This window comes from Anolis carolinensis, chromosome 1 (assembly GCF_035594765.1).
Source record: "Anolis carolinensis isolate JA03-04 chromosome 1, rAnoCar3.1.pri, whole genome shotgun sequence".
In the NCBI taxonomy this organism is placed as follows: Eukaryota; Metazoa; Chordata; class Lepidosauria; order Squamata; family Dactyloidae; genus Anolis; species Anolis carolinensis.
The window spans coordinates 3,235,157-3,256,839 of NC_085841.1; the positions used below are offsets into that span (position 1 = coordinate 3,235,157).

Genomic DNA, 21,683 nt, shown 5'->3' on the forward strand with positions numbered 1-21,683 from the left:
GATGGTTTCATAAGACCATAGGTAAGGAAAGGGACCCCCAAAGGCCATCTAGACAATCTCGTAAAACCATAGGTAAGGAAAGGGACCCTCAAAGGCCATCTAGATCAGGGGTCCCCAAACTTTTAAAGTGGAGGGCCGATTCATGGTCCCTCAGATTGTTGAGGGGCCGAATTATCATTTGAAAAAAAAAAAAAAACAAATTCCTATGCTCACTACACATGTCTTATTTGTAGCGCAAAAAAAGACCCCAGCAACAATTATTTATTTATTTATTTGCTACATTTATACCCCACCCTGTCTCACCCCAAAGGGGACTCAGAGCAGCTTACAAGTTGTATGTACATACAATATATTATATTATTAGCATAGCACAATGTTAACATTATATATTACTATATTGTACTATACCATTATACCGTAATATTATTAGTAATATTACATTTAATATACAGTAGAGTCTCACTTATCCAACACTCACTTATCCAACGTTCTGGATTATCCAACGCATTTTTGTAGTCAATGTTTTCAATACATCGTGATATTTTGGTGCTAAATTCATAAATACAGTAATTGCTACATAGCATTACTGCGTATTGAACTACTTTTTCTGTCAAACTTGTTGTATAACATGATGTTTTGGTGCCTAATTTGTAAAATCATAACCTAATTTGATGTTTAATAGGCTTTTCCTTAATCCCTCCTTATTATCCAACATATTCGCTTATCCAACGTTCTGCCGGCCCGTTTATGTTGGATAAGTGAGACTCTACTGTATCTATATATATAAAAGAGTAATGACATTTCGACCTAGGACAAAACAACAAAACTACACATTTCAGAAACACTAAACTTGACAGCACAACCCCTCATCCATGCATCTATGTTCATACAACAAACAGCTCCAGCTACTCCAGAAAACGGCCAGGCTTTGAGACTGCAAGGCTATTCACTGCTATTCCACTTGGCCAACAAAGGATTCCCATAAGCCACAGCAACGCGTGGCCGGGCAAAGCTAGTAATATATAATTAATATTATTATATTATACAATATTATTATATTGTATTATTATTAGCTACCCTGAGTCCCCTATTGGGTGAGAAGGGTGGGGTAGAAATACAGTAATAAATAAATAAATATTATATTGTATTACATTATAATATTATTATGAATATTACATGTATACACAATATATTATTATCATATTATTCATTTACAATACAGTAAAGTCTCACTTATCCAAGCTAAACGGGCCAACAGAAGCTTGGATAAGCGAATAACTTGGATAATAAGGAGGGATTAAGGAAAAGCCTATTAAACATCAAATTAGGTTATGATTTTACAAATTAAGCACCAAAACTTCATGTTATACAACAAATTTGACAGAAAAAGTAGTTCAATACGGAGAAATGTTATGTTGTAATTACTGTATTTATGAATTTAGCACCAAAATATCATGATATATTGAAAACATTGACTACAAAAATGGCTTGGATTATCCAGATGCTTGGATAAGTGAGGCTTGGATGAGTGAGACTCTACTGTATTGGTAAATAAAAGAACAATACAATATTTAAAAATAAAAATAATTTTAACCAACATACTGTAAACTTATCAGGATTTCAGTGGGAAGTGAATTAATTATATATACGTTTTTAAGGTTTTTATAATGTGTTTTAACAATGTTATTAATAGATCTGTTTATATTGTTTTGTTTTTATGATTGTATTTTGGGCATTAAATTTTGCCAATTTTTGTAAGCCGCCCTGAGTCCCCTTGGGTGAGAAGGGCGGGGTATAAATGTTGTAAATAAATAAATAAATAAATAAGTGTGGGCCAGCTTCTGGCCAATGAGATAATCAAGTAGGATTGTTGTTGTTGTTGTCCCTTCAAGTCATTTCAGACTTTGGATGAGCCTAAGTCTAAAACTGAGAGCGGGGGCCAGGTAAATGGCCTTGGAGGGCCGCATCCGGCCCCCGGGCCTTAGTTTGGGGACCCCTGATCTAGATGGTCTCATAGGACCATGGGTAAGGAAAGTGACCTCCAAAAGCCATCTAGATAGTCTCATAAGGCCATAGCTAAGCAAAGAGACCTCCAAAAGCCATCTAGATGGTCTCATAGGACCATAGGTAAGGAAAGTAACCTCCAAAAGCCATCTAGATGGTCTCATAAGGCTGTAGCTAAGCAAAGAGACCTTCAAAGGCCATCTAGATGGTCTCATAAGACCATAGGTAAGCAAAAAGACCTCCAAAGACCAGGTAGACTTAGGTCAACCCTAAGTCTGAAGTTTAGGACAGGGGCCAGGTAAATGACCTTGGAGAGCTGCATCTGGCCCCCGGGCCTTAGTCTGGGGGCCCCTGCTGTAGACCACGGTATCCTTTTGGGATGCCTCACAGGAATGGGGTCTTGGAGGCACTGTCTTATAGTGTCTCCTGTCCTTCCGCTCCCAGAAGGTGTTGTTGGGGGACACCTACTCGACCCCACAGCCATTATCTTGGGTCCCACAGGGTTGAGTATTGTTCCCCATGTTGTTTAACATCTACATGAAGCCGCTGGGGGAGATCATCCAGAATTTTGGAGTTCAATGCCATCTATATGCAGATGACGTCCAACTCTATCACTCCTTCCCACCTGCTACTAAGGAGGCTGTTCAGGTCCTGAACTGGTGCTTGGCCGTTGTAACAATCTGGATGAGGGCAAACAAGTTGGAATTGAATCCAGACAAGACAAAGGTCCTCCTGGTCAGTGTATAAAGTTACAGCCTGTGTTGGACGGGGTTATACTTCTCTTGAAGACACAGGTTCCCAGCTTGGGAGTTCTCCTGGACTCATTGCTGAGCCTGGAATCCCAGTCTTGGCGGTGGCCAAGGGAGCCTTTGCACAATTAAAACTTGTGCACCAGCTGCACCCGTATCTTGAGAAGTCAGACTTGGCCACAGTGGTGGTCCACGTTTTTGTTACATCTCGAATTGGCTACTGCAACGCGCTCTACGTGGTTGCCTTTGAAGACTGTTTGGAAGCTCCAAGTAGTCCAAAGGGCAGCAGCCAGGTTGCTCACCGGAGTGACGTACAGGGAGCATACAACCCCCCTGTTATGCCAGCTCCACTGGCTGCCAATTTGCTACCGAGCACAATTCAGCGTGCTGGCTTTAGCCAATAATGCCCTAAACGGCCCCCACCAACTTACCTGTCTGAATGTATCTCTCCCTATGAACCAGATAGAGTGTTAAGATCCACCGGGGAGGCCCTGCTCTTGGTCTCACTCCCTTCGCAAGCGGGACTGGTGGGGACGAGAGACAGGGCTTTCTCAGTGGTGGCCCCTCAGCTGTGGAACTCTCTCCTAAATTATGTCATATTGGCCCCCTCCCTCCTGGTCTTCGAGAAAAAAGTTAAGTCCTGGCTCTGGGACCAGGTGTTCAGAGAATAGGGCAATAATTCAATACGGAACTGACATGAATGCAGCTGTATAAAGGATGACCACGAGTCTAGAATTATTTTATTTATTTATTTACAGTATTTATATTCCGCCCTTCTCACCCTGAAGGGGACTCAGGACAGATCACATTGCACACATAAAGGCAAACATTCAATGCCATAACATAGAACACAGACAGAGACAGACGCAGGCACGGGCTGGCCTTGAACTCATGACCTCTTGGTCAGAGTGATTTGCTGCAGCTGGCTGCTAACCAGCCTGCGCCCCAGCCCAGCCTAATTACATTAGTTCTATTAGTTACAAATAACTAGTATAGGAGACTTGTAGAAGGTTGCTGTTTCCAACATCATCACATAATAGTCGCACCAAAAATGGGTATGCGACTATTATGCGATGAAGTACAGTATGTGCCTCAGAGTCCGGCAGAGTCTCCTTCCTTCTATGAAGGTTTCTAAACAGGCTGAATGGCCAACTGTCAGGAGTGTTTGGATTGTGTCTGAATCTCTCTGCCTGGCCCATTCTTATTCATTTGCTTTTTTGCATCGATTTAAATTTCCTTCATCCCGAACATGAAGAGAAGTTCTGAGGAGCCTTTGTTCTTGGCCTCCGACTCCAATTCGGACAGAATGTATTTGCCCAATTGATCGCGGCATCACACACTGTTTTTTGGTGTTTGCCTGCAGGTTTTCTGGGGTTCATGTGGGGTCACCAATCCCTTTCCTTGCCTGGAGGCACAAAGAGAAAGCCCAAACATGGCCAGAGGTGCATCTTAATTCTTAATACGAAGCGTTGGGTGGTGGGGAGATAAAGGGGAGAAGCGGATTAAAGATAGGAGGAGAAGAATGAATGTCTCTCAGGGCAAATATATGAATATCTGGCACTGATCTAGAAGGAAAGTACATCTATGGAGCTTTGGGCTGTGCACGGATGAAGTTTTGTTTGCTTAAAGAATACTTTCCCTATGGGTTTTGTATTAGATGAATCACGTAGGATATTTTCTTTGCTGCAAAACACTCCCTGTTGGTTTTTGTTTTAGTGCATTGCGTAGAATGATGAAGAAGGGACGTGATAATCATGTTAGGAAGGATGTCAAAGGTGTCAGAGTAAATGCAGTGCAGCAGTAGTTGGAGTCAGTGGAACGCAGAACAAAGTGACATCCAGAGACTTTGGTAAAACTATATACAAAGTTTTACTGTAAGCAGTAATAATCAAGACAAACAGACTTGCAGATAAACACAGGACTCTAGGCAGACAGCAGAACAGAACAGAACTGATGCAATCAGTAATGCATACACACTTGTGTCTGGACACTCCCCAGTTCCAGCCACACATCAAGGTCATCACAGCTTCTTAGCAATTAACTCTTTCCAGATTATAGTACACTCTGGATGATGCAATCAGCATGCAATACAGGCAAGACACAAATTTCATTTAAACACTACCAATACACAAATCCCAAATTAACAAAAGGGAGGAAGGGGCCCAGCTTGTTTTCTGCTGCTCTGGATTCAAATAGCAGGAAAAAAAAATTCACCTATGTTGTTGTTCATTCATTCAGTCACTTCCGACTCTTTGTGACTGCATGGACTGTCCCACGCTAGAGCTCCCTGTCGGCCTTGGCCACCCCCAGCTCCTTCAAGGTCAAGCAAGTCCCTTCAATGATACCATCCATCCACCTTGCCCTTGGTCGGCCCTTCTTCCTTTTTCCTTCCATTTCCCCCAGCATCCTTCTCTTCTCCAAGCTCTCCTGTCTTCTCATGGCCAAGGTTCTTCACCTTTGCCTCTAATATTCTTCCCTCCAGTGAGCAGCCACTGGGCATTATTTCCTGGAGGATGGACTGGTTGGATCTTCTTGCCAAGGTCCAAGGCACTCTCAGGATTTTCCTCCAACACCACAATTCAAAAGAGTCTCTCTTCCTTCGCTCAGCCTTCCTTATGTGTGCCTTTGGAGAGTAATCACTACATACATCCCTTTTGCTGCTCTCCTTCAATATTTGTCCTCCAGATCGCACCGCCACTTTATGATCCTGTCCTCTGTGGTTTTTACTCCTACTTCCTTTCTCACCTCGAGTTTTAATCTAGTGTTCATGTGGCCCGCCCTTGGTTTTATTGTTCTTTGATCTTGTTTAATGTTGTATATATTTTCTTTTATTGTGTTGTTTAATGTGCTATGATTTGTTGTTCTATTATATTTTGTTATATTGTATTGTTCTGGGCATGGCCCCATGTAAGCCGCCCCGAGTCCCCATTGGGGAGATGGTGGCGGGGTATAAATAAAGTTTATTATTATTATTATTATTATTATTATTATGGTCCAGCTCTCACATCCATAGGTTACTATGGGGAATACCATTGCTTTCACTATGCGGACCTTTGTTGCCAGTATGATGTCTCTGCTCTTCACTATTTTGTCAAGGTTGGTCATTGCTCTCCTCCCAAGAAGGAAACGTCTTCTGATTTCCTGGCTGCAGTCTGCATCTGCAATCACATTTGCACCTAGAAATACGAAATCTGTCACTGCCTCCATGTTTTCTCCCTCTATTTGCCAGTTATCAATCCATCTGGTTGCCATCATCTTGGTTTTCTTGACATTTAACTGCAACCCAGCTTTTGCACTTTCTTCTTTCACCTTGGTTAGAAGGCTCCTCAGCTCCTCCTCGCTTTCACCTATCAAAGTACAGTAGAGTTCCAGTTATCCGACATAAACGGGTGGGCCGAATGTCAGATAACCGAAATTGTTGGATAATAGGGAGGCTCTATTATCCCTCCCGGCCAGCTTGGTGCTTGCCGGGATGGAAAACTCTCCTCCATCCCAGCAAGTAACTGGCTTGAAAAGGCTCGCTGCTGCCTAGAAAAACAGCAGTTTTTCTAGGCAACAACATGCAGAATGCCTCTCCAAGGGTCGGGTGCTTGCCAGGAGGGAAAAGTCTGTCGTAACGGGGCACCGGCACGTTGGATAATACAGTGTGTTGGATAAGTGGAAGTCGAATAACCGGAACTCTACTGTAGTATCATCTGCATATCTGCATATCATTTCTTCCATCAATTTCACCTATACATTAGGAAAACTATTGGGTAAGAGCTTCTTTTTTTTCGTGTCAGGAGCAACCTGAGTAGCTTCTGGTCTAATAGAATTGGTCGTCTGCAAAGACGTTGCCCAGGGGACGCCCGGATGTTTTGATGTTTTACCATCCTTGTGGGAGGCTTTTCTCATGTCCCCGCATGGGGAGCTGGAGCTGATAGAGGGAGCTCATTCGCACTCTCCCCGGGTGGGATTCGAACCTGGCAGCGTTCAGATCAGCAACCCAACCTTCAAGTCACAAGGCTTTAACTCACTACTCCACCGGGTAAGAGCTGTTGATAGAGGAATATGCTGCTGCCTCAAAGTTTAATTGAGCTTCTTTCTCTGAAGGTTTTTAAACACAGGCTGGATGGTCCGTTGTTAAGAAGGCTTTGATGGTATCTTCACATATGGCTGAAGTGGGTTGGACCGGGTGGCCCTTGTGGCCTCTTCCATCTCTGTGATTCATACATGATGCAAGTAATGAAGAAAGGAGACGGAGGCCAGATAGAGACCCAAGAATCTGAGAAATCCTATGAAGTGTGGATTTGTGCCATGGACCGCTTTTGGATTCTTGCCATGGATCAGAGACAACCTTCTGGTTTCCAGTAAGGAAGTCAGAAGGTTCTTCCTAATGCTTAAAAATTCCACCTAAACATTAGGAAACATGCCCCAACGGTAAAAGCTGTTCAGCAGTGGAATATGCTGCTTTGGAGTCCATTGGAGTCACCTTCTCTGGAGGGTTTTAAATGTCAGGGAATCGTCACCTCTGACATTACTTGGGAAGGCCAAGAGCTCAAACACTGTTTCCATCCTAAATACCTTGGTGTCACCTTAGATCGAAGACTAACATATAGGAAACACTGCATGAACACCAAGCACAAAGTAGCTGCACGCAATAACATCCTGCGGAAACTGACTGGCAGCGCATGGGGTGCAGACCCACAAGTAATAAGAACATCAGCTCTGGCCTTGTCTTTCTCAACTGCTGAGTATGCCTGTCCTGTTTGGCAAAAGTCTGCCCATGCAAAGCAGGTGGACATAGCACTGAATGAAACATGCAGAATCATCATGGGATGCCTTAAACCTACACCTGTTGATAAACTCTACAAGTTCGCTGGCATTGCCCCTCCTGACGTGCGACGGGAAGTTGCTGCTAACGGTGAGAGAAAGAAGGTCGAACATTGTGAAAGCCACCCACTGCATGGCTATCAGCCTCCTCCCACCAGACTCAAATCAAGGAAGGGCTTCGTGAGAACCACCACTCCTCTTGATGTTCCTCCAGCAGCAGCAAGGGTGTCTCTCTGGGCAGCTAAACCTGGCAATTCTAACTGGATGGCCCCCCATGAGGGTCTTCCTCCCGGGGCAAACCAAGAATGGGCAACTTGGAAGTCCCTGAACAGACTCAGAAGTGGAGTGGGAAGATCTAAAGGCAACTTGGCAAGATGGCACTACCTGGAGGAATCCTCCACCTTGTGTGACTGTGGAGCTGAACAAACAACTCCGCATATGTATGCTTGCCCACAATGTCCTGCCTCATGCACGGAGGAGGAGTTGTTTAAAGCTACGGACAATGCGGTTGCTGTTGCCCGCTTTTGGTCCAAAACTGTTTAGTTGCTTGTGATTTCCTTCCCCCCCCCCCCATCATTTTGAAATGTATTTGTCGTGTAATGCTTTTGACACAAAATAAATAAGTCACCTCTGACCGATTGATGAGTCAGGTCTCACCTTCTTTCATCAGTCAGACCACTCAGGCTGCAGAGAAAGTGGCACAAATGCACCTCAGTCATTAATTATCTGCTGATCCCAGCGGTTCTAAAGACTTGATTTTACAAGTTATTTACAACACTAAATACCATCACTCTCTGGACACATGTTTCCTCAGCTAGGACAAAACATGGCGTGTCCTCTCGGCTTGCCGAATCCGTTATCAGTGCAAGAAAGCACCTCCCTGCATTCCACATTTCATGATGAATGTTCCGTCCACATAGTTGAAACGGAAGTCTTGACCCATTGGCCCTCTTGGCAATCAATCAGGGCTGGCAGTAGTTAACTCCTGGACTGCTGGAATGTTTGCCGGAACACATATACAATCCAACAGCAACAATTGATTGAACATTTCACACTATAACAACATAAACACTTACATTAAACACAGGCTGAATGCCCATCTGTTCTGTGGGCTTGGATTGTGTCTTCCCGCATGATAGAAGAGGGTTGGACTAGATGGCCCTTGGGGGTTTCTCCCAATTCTGTGATTCTGTGAACAAGCAGCAACCTGGGAAGCTAATATGGGAAAGCGAACACAATGGGCTGGATCATGGTTAGCCAACAGTTGAACAAAGGCATCAAGGTGGGAAGCTGAATGCAGCGAGGTTGTCATGTTGATCTCTTATCTTCTGTTGTTGTAGTTGTGTACCTTGAAGGGATTTCTGAACCTTTCAAAGAGTTTGTATGGCAAGGTTTGTTCAAAGAGGACTTTCCAGTGCCTCCCTTTGAGACTGAGACCTGCCCAAAGTCGGTCAGTAGTTTCAGATCTCCTCAGACATATTGGGCAAAATACGCCAATTTGGTTTTGCATCAGATTTAGGGACACCATTTTGCACCATGAGCTGCTCGTGTGCATATTTTCCTCTTCCTTTTCAAGGAAAGATTAAAATACTACATTGCTGGAATCTGTTTGTGGGTTAAAGGAATGTAATTTCAGCTTCAGAAGCCAGATCGTCAGCCTCTGAGTACATCCTGGGGGCAAAAGCATACCGGTGCTGTCTTTATTACAAGTTGGGAGATTATAATTCTTGGAAAGAAAGCAGGTGAGAGAGCTTGGATCACAGAAACATAGAATCATGGAGTTGGAAGGGACCCGTCGAGTCCTCCCCTGCAGGAAAAGCACAATCAAACCCAATGGAGAAAACCTCAACAATATGCGAAAACATGACAAATATTTCCATTTTGTCCACACAATTGATCATATCCGGGGCAAAACATGCCACCAACCTGCTTACCTCAACTAGTTATCTCGCGCTCTCTCTTCTTCTTTTTTGTGTGTGTAATGACTCTTCTCATAATGGTGATGGGGCACTTCTGGTTGCCAAGTTGAAAGAGGCTGCAGACAAAAAGCGAAGGGCCAGGGGATTACAGGTGGTTTAGAAGGAAAAATGGAAAATTGATCTAACATTGTCCCTTTGTCTTCCTTCTCCCAGTGATTTCTTCCTCAAAGCCATCTCCCAGGGAGGAGTCAATGCACCGTTCTCCAGAGCGATGGTCGGTCAGATTGGCCTAACCCAGGTAACAGGGACTTGGATGGCATAACAAATTGAAACTGAATCCAGACAAGACAGAGGTCCTCCTGGTCAGTCGCAAGGCTGAACAGGGAATAGGGTTACAGCCTGTGTTGGACGGGGTCGCACTCCCCCTGAAGACACAGGTTCGCAGTCTGGGGGTTCTCCTGGACTCATCGCTGAGCCTGGAGCCCCAGGTCTCGGCATTGGCCAGGGGAGCCTTCGCGCAACTGAGACTTGTGCACCAGCTGCGCCCGTTCCTTGGGAGGTCTGACTTGACCACGGTGGTCCTCGCTCTGGTTACATCCCATCTGGACTACTGCAACACTCTCTACGTGGGGTTGCCTTTGAAGACGGCCCGGAAGCTCCAACTAGTACAACGGGCGGCAGCCAGATTAATAACTGGGGCGGCATACAGGGAGCGTACCACCCCCCTGCTAAGCCAGCTCCACTGGCTGCCGATATGCTACCGAGCCCAATTCAAAGTGCTGGTTTTGACCTATAAAGCCCTAAACGGTTCTGGCCCAATCTACTTGTCCAAACATATCTCCTCCTATGAGCCAGGAAGATCCCTAAGGTCATCTGGAGAGGCCCTGCTCTCAGTCCCACCTGCCTCACAAGCGCAGCTGGTGGGAACGAGGGACAGGGCCTTCTCGGTGGTGGCTCCCCGGCTGTGGAACACCCTCCCCAAAGATATACGGCAAGCCCCAACCGTTTTGAGTTTTAGAAAAGCCTTAAAAACATGGCTATGTGCTCAGGCTTTTAACAAATAAAAGACAAAGACGACCCAGACTGTTATATGGATAAAGTAGGAGGATATTGGACGAATGGATTTTAAGCATATGTTTTATATTTTATATTTTATACTGTATTTAATTGGTTGTAATACATTTTTATATGTTGTTATTTTTAATGATGTGTCGGCATCGAATTGTTGCCAATTCTCCGCCGCCCTAAGTCCCTTCGGGTGCGAAGGGCGGGATAGAAATATTGGAAATAAAAAATTAAATAAATAAATAAAGGTTGCGTATCCCTTCTCTGAAATTTTGAAATCCCCAAATACCCATGAATCCGAAATTGTGGCTGAAATAGTGACATCTTTGTCGAAGGCTTTCATGGCCAGGATCTGGAGAACAAGCCCTATGAGGAGTGGCTTAAAGAGCTGGGCATGTTTAGCCTGCAGAAGAGAAGGCTGAGAGGAGACATGATAGCCATGTACAAATACGTGAAGGGAAGCCATAGGGAGGAGGGAGGGAGCTTGTTTTCTGCTGCCCTGCAGACTAGGACACGGAACAATGGCTTCAAACTACAGGAAAGGAGATTCCACCTGAACATCAGGAAAAACTTCCTAACTCTGAGAGCTGTTCAGCACTGGAACTCTCTGCCCCAGAGTGTGGTGGAGGCTCCTTCTTTGGAGGCTTTTAAGCAGAGGCTGGATGGCCATCTGTCGGGGGTGCTTTGAATGAGATTTTCCTGCTTCTTGCAGGGGGTTGGACTGGATAGCCCATGAGGTCTCTTCCAACTCTACGATTCTATGATTCTGTGATTATAAAATGTCCCGAGCATTTCCAATATTATGTGTATGCAAATAGGTATTCCAAAATCCCAAATGCTCCTGGGACCAAGTGTTTCAGGCCCCTTCTATGCAGCTGTATAAAATCCTGAGTGTCTGCTCTGAAATGGATTATCTGGCAGTGTAGACCAGTTCAAAACAGATAATGTGGATTATCTGCCTTGATATTCTGAATTATATGGCAGTGCAGAAGGGCTCTCAGATACTCAGTGTCACGGTCCATCCCTTAAAGCAAGGATAAGCATTGTGTCACCTATAGCATTTCATTTTTACAGTTGCAAAGCAGTACAAGCTTGAATACATTTTGCAGGTGTTCTTACTGTTTACATTTAGTTAATTAGCAAAGCAGTTTGTTTTCTTATTAATGTGATTTCCTAATAAGTCAAAATCTTATATAATAAGCGTAATTGATTGATATTCTTTGAAAATTCCCCTTTTTATATAATAAGGCTTATTTGCAATATAGTTTAATCATGAATTATACCTTCACTCGGAAAGTGAGGTGCTGTAAACCTAAAAATAGCTTCAGCCTGTTTTAATTTTGGGCCCTTGCTCTTGCCAAGTTGTGCAGGGCTTGTCTAGATCTACCTTTGAAAAGGTGAGGCTCCCAGCTTCCCACCCAAAATGATCTGTATTAATATGCTTTTTTTCTAATTGTATGTTCTTTGGGCATGCTTTTCAGCTTATTTCTGAGCTTGAAGAAGACTTCAAGAAAATGGCGACCACTTCAGAGACCCCCCTTCCGGAGACGTTTTCAATGGGCCAGATCTTCCAAGAACTGTTTGCGCAAGAAGTCTTCAGCATCCCTTTTCTGAAAGCAGCCCTGACCCTCAAGAACAATGGTAAAGGCTTCCCTTCTCTGCAAAGAGAATAATATTATAGCTTTATTTCCCAGGAGTTTGATTTGCATTCTCCCATAGTTGTAGGAAATAGCACCTGTTTGCATTTCTTCCAGGGCTGTTGCAGATTCTGCAGCACCCTGATAGTTAACCATTAGCAGAGTTTGTAGCCACCTCAGCAAAGTCTTTGCTGCTGAAAGCTTGCAAAGTATCTTTTTGTTCTGGAGACCGCCCCTTTTCCTGGGGATGAAATCTCCACTTTGAGAAGCCTTTTGCCTTCTAGACAGAAGAGAAAAGAACTCAGATGTGCTTGTGTGGTCAAGCCAGGCCAGCTCAGACAAGCCATCGTAAGTACTGACCTCTTGCCTATAAAACTGGTGCTGAGTTCAGATAGGGGAAGACCTGCTCTTTCCAAAGATAGCAACTCAGCACTGGGGCAAAGAATATCCCAGGATTTCTTTGCCATTGGAAGAAGCTCTAATTACTTCGTCTCCAAACTTGCTTTAAGCTTAGATAGTGAAAGACCTGCTCTTTTGATATAGCAGCTCAGGGCTAGGGTAGAGAGGATCTCAGGATATCTTCGCCTTTGGAAGAAGTTAACCCAGCAACTAAGGGAGAAAGCAAGAAAGGAACGTCTGCAAGGTTTTATAAGTTGACTGTTTATATTTGTAACCTTAACTACGTGTGCCAAGTCTGTCAAGGACTTTGAGGAAATAAAAATCTTGTTTGATGTTCAACTTGAAGTGGCCTTGGTTACTGGGATTCCTGAGCTTTGAAGTAAGGCCCCGCAGTTCTCCCGGGCAAAGAAAGCAGCACATCTTAGTTTATCATAGATGCCCGGGTGTGACGGCATAGCTCCAGAAAGTGTTATTTGGAGCCCCTTCCCTTCAAATGTTCTTCAGGATTTTGATGATGCCTTGAAACATATTCCTCTAGCTCAGTGATAACAAATCAGCATTTGCAAGGCTTGTCTATTTGTCAGCTGTTGTCAAGATGGAGTTGATCAGATTCACTAAAACGGATCAGCATACAGCTTAGTCTGTAATTCCCAATATTGGCAACAGTACTGAAGGGACCATGGGCCAGAAATTAGTAGACTTTTGCATATATAGTTTTGCCTCTGCTTATATCATATTAGCTTCATATAGACCACAAGCTCTTTGTATGAGCCAAAGTTACAAAGGACCGGTGCCCCTCCCTTTCTATTGAGCTGGTACCTTTCTCCAGAAAGTTCCAAGGCCAAATGCTAGCTTGAGATCAACAGGTGAGATAATAGACACCACATGTGCCAAAGAGGTGTGGAGGTGAAGAAGATCCTCAGTAATTGGTCAAGTTTAGATAAGCCGAGATATATATCCTTTGTTTACGACGCTATGCTTCGCCGCAGCCGTTTGCAAGTACGAACATTTTGGGGGGTGTGGCTGTCCCACCTTCTCATAAAATAAACTTTGCTTTTGTACTCTCACGAGACTGGATTTTCTGTCTCATTGCCTCCTGTGCCAGAACTCCTTTTTGAGACAAATTGTCTTACATAAATCTGGGGGCCCGTCCGGGATTTGGCACAGTGACAGCTAGGAGACGGAGGATCTAGGGGCCATTTTTTTCTGGCCTGTACTACATTTGCTTTTGAAATGAACTTTGCCCATGAGCTTCCATCAGTGAAGAGATCATCTCAATGGTTTTAGGTTACCCTGGCAGCGATTCCAAATGGACCGCCAAAGTATCTGGATGCAACCACCAAGGATAGGATCACAACAATACAATTTCAATTGACACTCAGAACATTACTAGTGATCACTCACTAATTCATAGACTATTGGACAGAAACAAAATCAACAATGAAGCAAACTCTACTCAGTAACACCTGTCATATTGTAAGCCAAGATAATAATAATAATAATAATAATAATAATAATAATAATAATAATAATAATTTTATTGTTATTTCTGTTGCTGTTACTGTTCTTCATGCCGTGCCAAAAGATCTCAGCCGGCATTTGGAAACAATAGACATTGACAAAATTACGATCTGCCAACTGCAAAAGGCCACCCTGCTGGGATCTGTGCGCATCATCCAAAAATACATCACACAGTCCTAGACACTTGGGAAGTGTTCGACTTGTGGTTTTGTGAAACGAAATCCAGCATATCTATCTTGTTTGCTGTGTCATACAACGTCGTTGTGTCAATAATAATTTTATTGTTATTTCTGTTGCTGTTACTGTTCTTCATACCTTGCCTTTCTCCCAAAACCAGGGTTCAAGGCAGCTTGCAAATTAAAATAAATACCATATAGTTAAAATATATAGCAAGATCTACATTTCAAATAGAATGAAGCTATGAACAACAGCAAAATGATTTAAAGGCAACAGTTAAAATGACAAAACAAGAGCTAAACACACACAAAGTACAATTAATAATAATAATAATAAAAATAATCACTTTATTTTTGTATGCCACCTCCATCTCCCCACAGAGACTCGGAGCGGCTCACATGGGGACAAGCCCAATCAAATCACATTAACTTCATAAAAACAACAGTAAAAACAACAAGCATCATACTAAAAACAGATTAAACAGGCCATAATTTGAATAAACATAATTTAAAATGCATAAAATATTAACAACATCCTCTTTTTAAAAACCACTATTGAATGGCATGTGTTCTGGATCAGAAACTAGAGCTGATGTGGTCTATCCAATGCAGTTTTCTGCACTGGCACCCCAAATAACCAAATTGAATTTAAAGTTAACTAAAAACTGATTCGTAACCCTTTTGGCACTAACGTTGGAGAGTGGTCCCTGGTCAACGTGGTCACTAGTCAAAGTGGTCCCTGGTAAAAAAAAAAAAAAGGTTGGGAACCACTGCATTATATTATTATGCTATGGAGCCCCCGGTGGCATAGCAGGTTAAACCACTGAGCTACTTAACCTACTGACCAAAAGGTTGGCAGTTCGAATCCTGGGAACGGGGTGATCACCCACTGTTATCCCCAGCTTCTGCCAACTTAGTAGTTCGAAAACATGCAAATGTGAGTAGATCAATAGGTACTGTTCCGGTGGGAAGGTAACAGTGCTCAATGCAGTCATGCGGCCACGTGACCTTGGAGGTGTCTATGGACAACGCTGGTTCTTTGGCTTAGAAATGGAGATGAGCACCAACTCCCAGAGTCGGACACGACTAGACTTAATGTCGGGGGAAAACCTTTAACTTTTACTATGATTACGCTATGTAACAAAATTTGAAAAAAAAATCTATTCCTGGTTTGAAAGTGTTATTTCCTGTTTAATTGTGTGGTCCTTACTTTGAAAATAGTTGTTATACCCCAGAAACTTTGTTTTCGTGGCTGTCACGAACTATATTGAATCAACGGAGACTCGATGAGATATTCATTGCAATGCTATAGCAAAATGTGCTGCATGATGTCCATCCCACAGTTTAATAAACTTTCTCCATATTTTTATGATAGAACCAATTAAGAAATGAGATTTATAACCCAGGAACAAAAACTGTGTTCCATAGTGTAATAAATAGGGTGGTGTTTGTCATTGCCTGGAGAGCCCTGTTCCTCCTTCATTCCTTTTCTCCCCTTTTCCAGGTTTCAAGATTGCTGTCCTGACCAACAACTGGCTCGATGACTCCCCCAACAGACTGCACACGGGGCTGGTCCTTTGCCTGCTGCGCAGATACTTTGACCAAGTGATTGAGTCCTGCCGGGTCGGACTGCAGAAACCAGACCCCAAGATATATGAATATACCCTGAAGGAGCTGAAAGCAAAGCCCGAGGAGGTCAGTTGTGAACGATGGCAAACTGTTGCTCTCTGATCAAGGGAGGGAGATTATTGTTCTTGCTGTGTTTCCATATACAGCAGTGTTTTCCAAACTTTGGTCTTCAGGATATTTTGTACTCCAGCTCCAAAAATCTCCTGATTGTTCGCCAAGCTGGGGCTTCTGGGAGTCAGAGTCCAAAACAGAGGATCAAAGTTTGGAATGAGTGATATATATATATATTATATATATATGGACAAAGCTGGATGCTGCCATATGCTTCCCCGTTCTTCCACCAGTCAATAAATATTGATCACCTTCCACTGTTTTCATTAATTCTACTTCGGTGGCCAAACTTAAAGTTCTGTGATTATCTTTTAGCATCCTGTGGGGTGGCAAACTTATCTGTCCTCCCTTTCTCCTCCTGTTTTGCTGTTCATGCGTTCTCATAGAATTATAGAATCATAGAGTTGGAAGTGACCTCATGGGCCATCCAGTCCAACCCCATTCTGCCAAGAAGCAGGAAATCGCATTCAAAGCAACCCCAAGATGAGCCTGCACTGTTGAATTAATGTAGCTTGACTCCATGTTAACTGCCATGTGTTGTAGTTCAACCTTTGATTGTGCCTGCACCTGAGGTCAGTGGGGATTCTGGACCTGCAGACTAGCAGGAGAGTCAGTAAGAGATTTTAAGTACAGAAACTGAGCAGTTCCAGAAAGGCAGTTCTCTAGGGAAGCAAGGTCAGAAGCAGAGATGAGCTCAGAGGAGGAGATTCCAGATGCTCAGTGTAATGAGCAGTTAGATAGGAGATTTATGTTTTATCAACACAGGGCAGCTCAACAGAGTTTGTGAAGGTCAAGACGCTTGTTAGCCAAGAAGTCCTTATTAGTTTCTCAGGGGAGAAGGCATGATTTTTTGTCTGTATTAGTAAGTTTTCTACTAGAGACTAGTATGCGGAACAATGGCTCTAAACTACAGGGAAGGAGATTCCACCTGAACATTAGGAAGAACGTCCTCACTGTGAGAGAGAGCTGTTCAGCAGTGGAACTCTCTGCCCCGCACAGTGGTAGAGGCTCCTTCTCTGGAGGCTTTTAAGTAGAGGCTGGATGGCCATCTCTCGGGGGTGCTTTGAATGCGATTTCCTGCTTCTCGGCAGGAGATTGGACTGGATGGTCCATGAGGTCTCTTTCAACTCTATGATTCTAAGACTAAAAGTCTTTTTTGCCAGTCTGGTCAATGGTGGTTTTTGAGGATACATCTCTTGCCAAGTCAAGTCTGCAGTGGGATTTCTAGTTCCATGTTTCCTGTTGCTCATGTTCCATGCTTCCAAGTTTTAAGGATTTTTCCTGAATCTCATGTTGTGGATTTATTCCTGGGTTTTTGATGCTGCTCTTGGACTATTTCTGACATTTTGACTTTGGCTTTTATTCTATTTTTCTGAACTGTTTTTCATATATATTCATCAATAAACTGCTTTGCTATTTCACCTTGGAATGGAGTGTGGTGTTAAGTGCAGATGTGCTTCCCAGCCTTGGAGTACAACGCCATGGTTCAAATCTATGGGATTCCGTGGAAGAGAAACCTAAGAACTTGTAAACATGCAGCTCCCTTGATTCTATAGCATCGAGCAGTGTCAAACTCCATTCGTTTTACAGTGTAGATCAGGAGTCCTCAAACCTTTTAAGCTGAGGTCTGTCCCTGAGACTGTTTGGGGACCAGACAATAGAGTTTGAAAACTACACAAATGTTTTCCTGTGCAGTCTGCATTTGTCTTATTTGTAATGCAAAAAAACCCCTACAAAAAACCATGAAGAACAAGACAATATTTAAAATTAAGAACAACATTAACCAACATAAACTTACCAATGTTTCAATGGGAAGTGTGGGCCTGCATTTGGCCGATGAGAGTCAAGTAAATGAGAATTGTTGTTGTTGTGTGCCTTCAAATAGTTTCAGACTAGGAGTAAATCTAAGTCTAAAGTTTAGAGCAAGCACTGGGCAAATGACCTTGGAAGACCACATCAAGCTAATGAAGATAGTTGTTGTTGTTGTGTGCTTTCAAATCATTTCAGACTTAGAGCAAATCTAAGTCTAAAGGATTGGCTATATGACTTTGGAGGATGGCATCCAGTCTGCAGGATGTAGTTTGGGAACCCCTCAGGCCCCTTCTACACTGTCCTATAATCCAGATCAAAGCAGATAATCAGGATTGTATTTGACAGTGTAGATCCAGTCTGGTATCTGAAATACAAAAATATCTGAAGGACCAAAGATTGGGACCTCTTGGTTTAGGAATTTCGTCCTCCAACCTTTTGGACTTCTTCTGCACTCCAGATTATTTTCTTGGATGACATTGGTGCAAACCTGGTCCCTGCAAAGCAGATGGGGATGGCCACCATCCTGGTGCAAAGTGAAGAAGCTGCGCTGAAGGAGCTGCAGGATCTGACCGGCGTTCAGGTAAGAGGCTCTGCAGGGAGGCATCCTTTTTGCATTGGAAGGTGGTTCCTTCCATCTATGAGCATATTCTTGCTGCAGTTATCATATATTGCAGTCATCTTCCATGTTTTCCAAGTTGATCATACAGCATTCCCAACAAATAAAAACTCTGGTTTCATCATATGAGGGTTGAATGAAAAGTAATGCCTCCACCTTCGTTACTTGGGTTTGGATGGGAGTATTTTAATAAATCAAACACAGAAATAATCCTTAGAATGTGTTCTTTAACTACCACTATTAGCTTTTCCACATCATCACCAAACAAACGGATACATTTCTGCCAACGATGAACATGTTTTCTGAAGCTGTCACGGAGGAAGTCGACACTCTGTTTCCGCAACCAGCATCTCACAGGACTCATTGTGCACAAGCAAAGCAATCATGTGACCCACACGTTTTTGTGAAATGCCAATTATGCTTGAAATTTCTCTCTGAGTGATACAACGATCGTCCTGAATCAATCTGTCAAACTTTTGCTTGTGAAACTCGGTGGTTGCTGTCACAGGACATCCAACTCTTTGTTTGTCACGCAAGTCAGATGTTCCCACCTCAACATCTTTAAACTTACTCGCCCAACGACACAAAGTACTCACATCAATGCAATCACCATAAACATCTTGCATTCTCTGATGGATCTCCTTTGGGGTGACACCTTCTGCCATCAAGAATTCAATGACTGCACGTTGCTTAAGTAGCATTGACCGACCTTCACCTTAGAACACATTCTAAGGACCGTCTGCGCAGGGTTCCATACTTTGCACTTTAACAACACAACCGTTCAATGCTAAGGCTTCCCCCTCTTTTCCCGCCGAAGCAATACCTATTTATCTACTCACATTTCACATGTTTTCAAATTGCTGGAACTAGGGCTGACAGATGGGAACTCACCCCATCCTGCAGATTCGAACTGCCAACCTTCAGGTCAGCAGTTCAGCAGCACAAGGGTTTGACCCATTGTGCCACTGCAGTCGTATGTATTTGAGTCCAATATTTCTGTGCCTTTTTGCAAGACTGCCACATATGGTGAGGGTGAATTCTCTGGACTGGATTTGCACTATATAATTGAAGTGTCCTGATATCACTTTGACTTCCATGGCTACAAATCCTGATTTTTCTAGTTGCGTAAGGCACTCTCTGTTAAAGTGTTCCTATACTAGGCTAGTTCAATGGGGAAAGCGATGAAGACTTAAAAATCCCTCGTCAACAAACTACAATCCCTGGTTCCTTTAGGTTGGCAGATAAAGTGGAATATTATCTGTTACAACTGAAAAGTTTGGATCTGCTCCAGGTTTCATGCAAGGCTGACTCAGGAGTGTGTGTGCACTTCATACAAAGCTGCTTTCGAGCCAAGACTCTTCCCAAGGTGGATTACACACAACAATTGAAACAGAAGCTTGCTTCTCCACCAATCATGAAAATAATATATGTTCAGCGTCCCATAGCTTGAATTCCAAAATCTGAAATATCTCAACAAAATCTGATCTAGATGGCCAAGGTCATGATACCTTTGCGTTCCCACGGTTCAGTGTGTACAAACTTTGCCAAAGATTACACTATATAACATGACTGTTACTGGGTTATAAATGTCATTTCCAAATTGGTTCTATCATAAAAACATGGGAAAAGTGAATTACCGTATATACTTGAGTATAAGCCAACCCGAATATAAGCCAAGGCACCTAATTTTACCACAAAAACTGGGAAAACCTATTGACTTGATTATAAGACGAGGGTGGGAAATGCAGCAGCTATGGGTCAATTTGAAAAATAAAATAGATATTAATAAAATTGCATTATTTTAGGCATCAGTAGGTTAAATGTTTTTGAATATTTATATAAAACTGTAATTTAAGATAATAATAAGACTTTAATAAGATAAGACTATCCAACTCTGAATACCTGTATACTCAAGTATAAGCTGACCTGATGAATAGAAGCTGGCCAGGAACCTTACTCGAGTATAAGCCGAGGGGAGCTTTTTCAGCCCAAAAAAAGGGCTTAAAAACTAGGCTTATACTCGAGTATATACAGTAAACTGCAAAAACTTTGTTTTTGCCGGAGGGCCATCCTGCAGCATATTCTGCTATAGTTTTTCAATGAATATCTCATCGAATCTCAACCAATTCAAGAGACTTTGTGGCAGCCACAAAAAACTAAGTTTCTGGAGTAGAACAACTACAGTAGAGTCTCACTTATCCAACACTCGCTTAGCCAACATTCTGGATTATCCAACGCATTTTTGTAGTCAATGTTTTCAATCCATCATGATATTTTGATGCTAAATTCGTAAATACAGTAATTACTACATAGCATTACTGCGCATTGAACTACTTTTCTGTCAAATTTGTTGTATAACATGATGTTTTAGTGCTTAATTTGTAAAATCATAACCTCCTTATGTTATGAATTTTTCAGTTGTGGAATAGGCTTCCTTGAAGTCCAGTGGCATCTCCTTCTGGATGGTCATCTGTTGGGAGGGCTTTTGATTGTGTCTTCCTGCCTGGCAGAAGGAGGTGGGACTGTGTCAGGACCCAGGCTGCAGAGCACCAATAACCATACGCAGAGGCCAGAATCTATCTAATATCTTTATTAAAGAAATATATAAAGTCAATAAAAAGAAGTGTAGAATATAGTTCAGAAGTAGACCTTTCAGGAAAGGTCAAATATAGTCCAGGAAAACAATGTCCAATATATGATATTAAAGTCCAAAGTTATAATCCACTTCACCGAAACACACACTATTTGGCAAGCAATAGTGTGGGGAACTGTCCATAGTCTTTGAGGCTTAAGGTAAATCCGAAGGAAAGGAAAACAAGGCTGGAATCCGAGAAACAGGGTCCGTGGTTTAAAACGCAAGGCAAGGCAAGACTTGAGACTTGGCAAGGTCCAACTTGAAACAAGGCAATCGTGGAACAAGAACTGAGTCCATAGAAATCCGTGGAACAAGGCAGGGCTGGGAACTTGATTCAGGAGCTGGGAACTGGAGTACGAAGTCTACACACGATCTCACTCCACGAGCTGACGAATTGACTCTGCATGGAATCCTTGTGGCCAGACACCTATATAGGATCTTGTTTTCCCCGCCAAAGAACACTTTCTCTGGGGAACAAGAAACGAAACCTATTCTGTGTCCAGATGCAGGACTCCTTAAACTTTCCCAAGGGAAACAGACTTAATCACCTAATTGTCTGGCAGCAATCCTGGCGCTCCTGCGAGTCGCCTCCCGAGCG

The 21,683-nt window shown here is 43.0% G+C and overlaps 1 protein-coding gene across 4 annotated transcripts in view; it reads left to right on the plus strand.

Moving 5' to 3' along the window:
• Positions 1-21,683, plus strand: part of ephx2 (epoxide hydrolase 2) — a 95,208-nt gene that overhangs the window by 7,409 nt on the left and 66,116 nt on the right. For 3 of the 4 annotated variants that reach the window (XM_062969321.1, XM_062969310.1, XM_062969315.1), the window contains exons 2-5: positions 9,698-9,782; positions 12,031-12,190; positions 15,787-15,977; positions 18,292-18,414. In XM_062969321.1, coding sequence (XP_062825391.1) covers positions 9,698-9,782; positions 12,031-12,190; positions 15,787-15,977; positions 18,292-18,414 — 559 coding nt within the window. Of the gene's footprint in view, positions 1-8,786; positions 8,848-9,697; positions 9,783-12,030; positions 12,191-15,786; positions 15,978-18,291; positions 18,415-21,683 lie in introns of those variants that run through there. The other variant, XM_062969327.1, reaches the window with a different exon arrangement.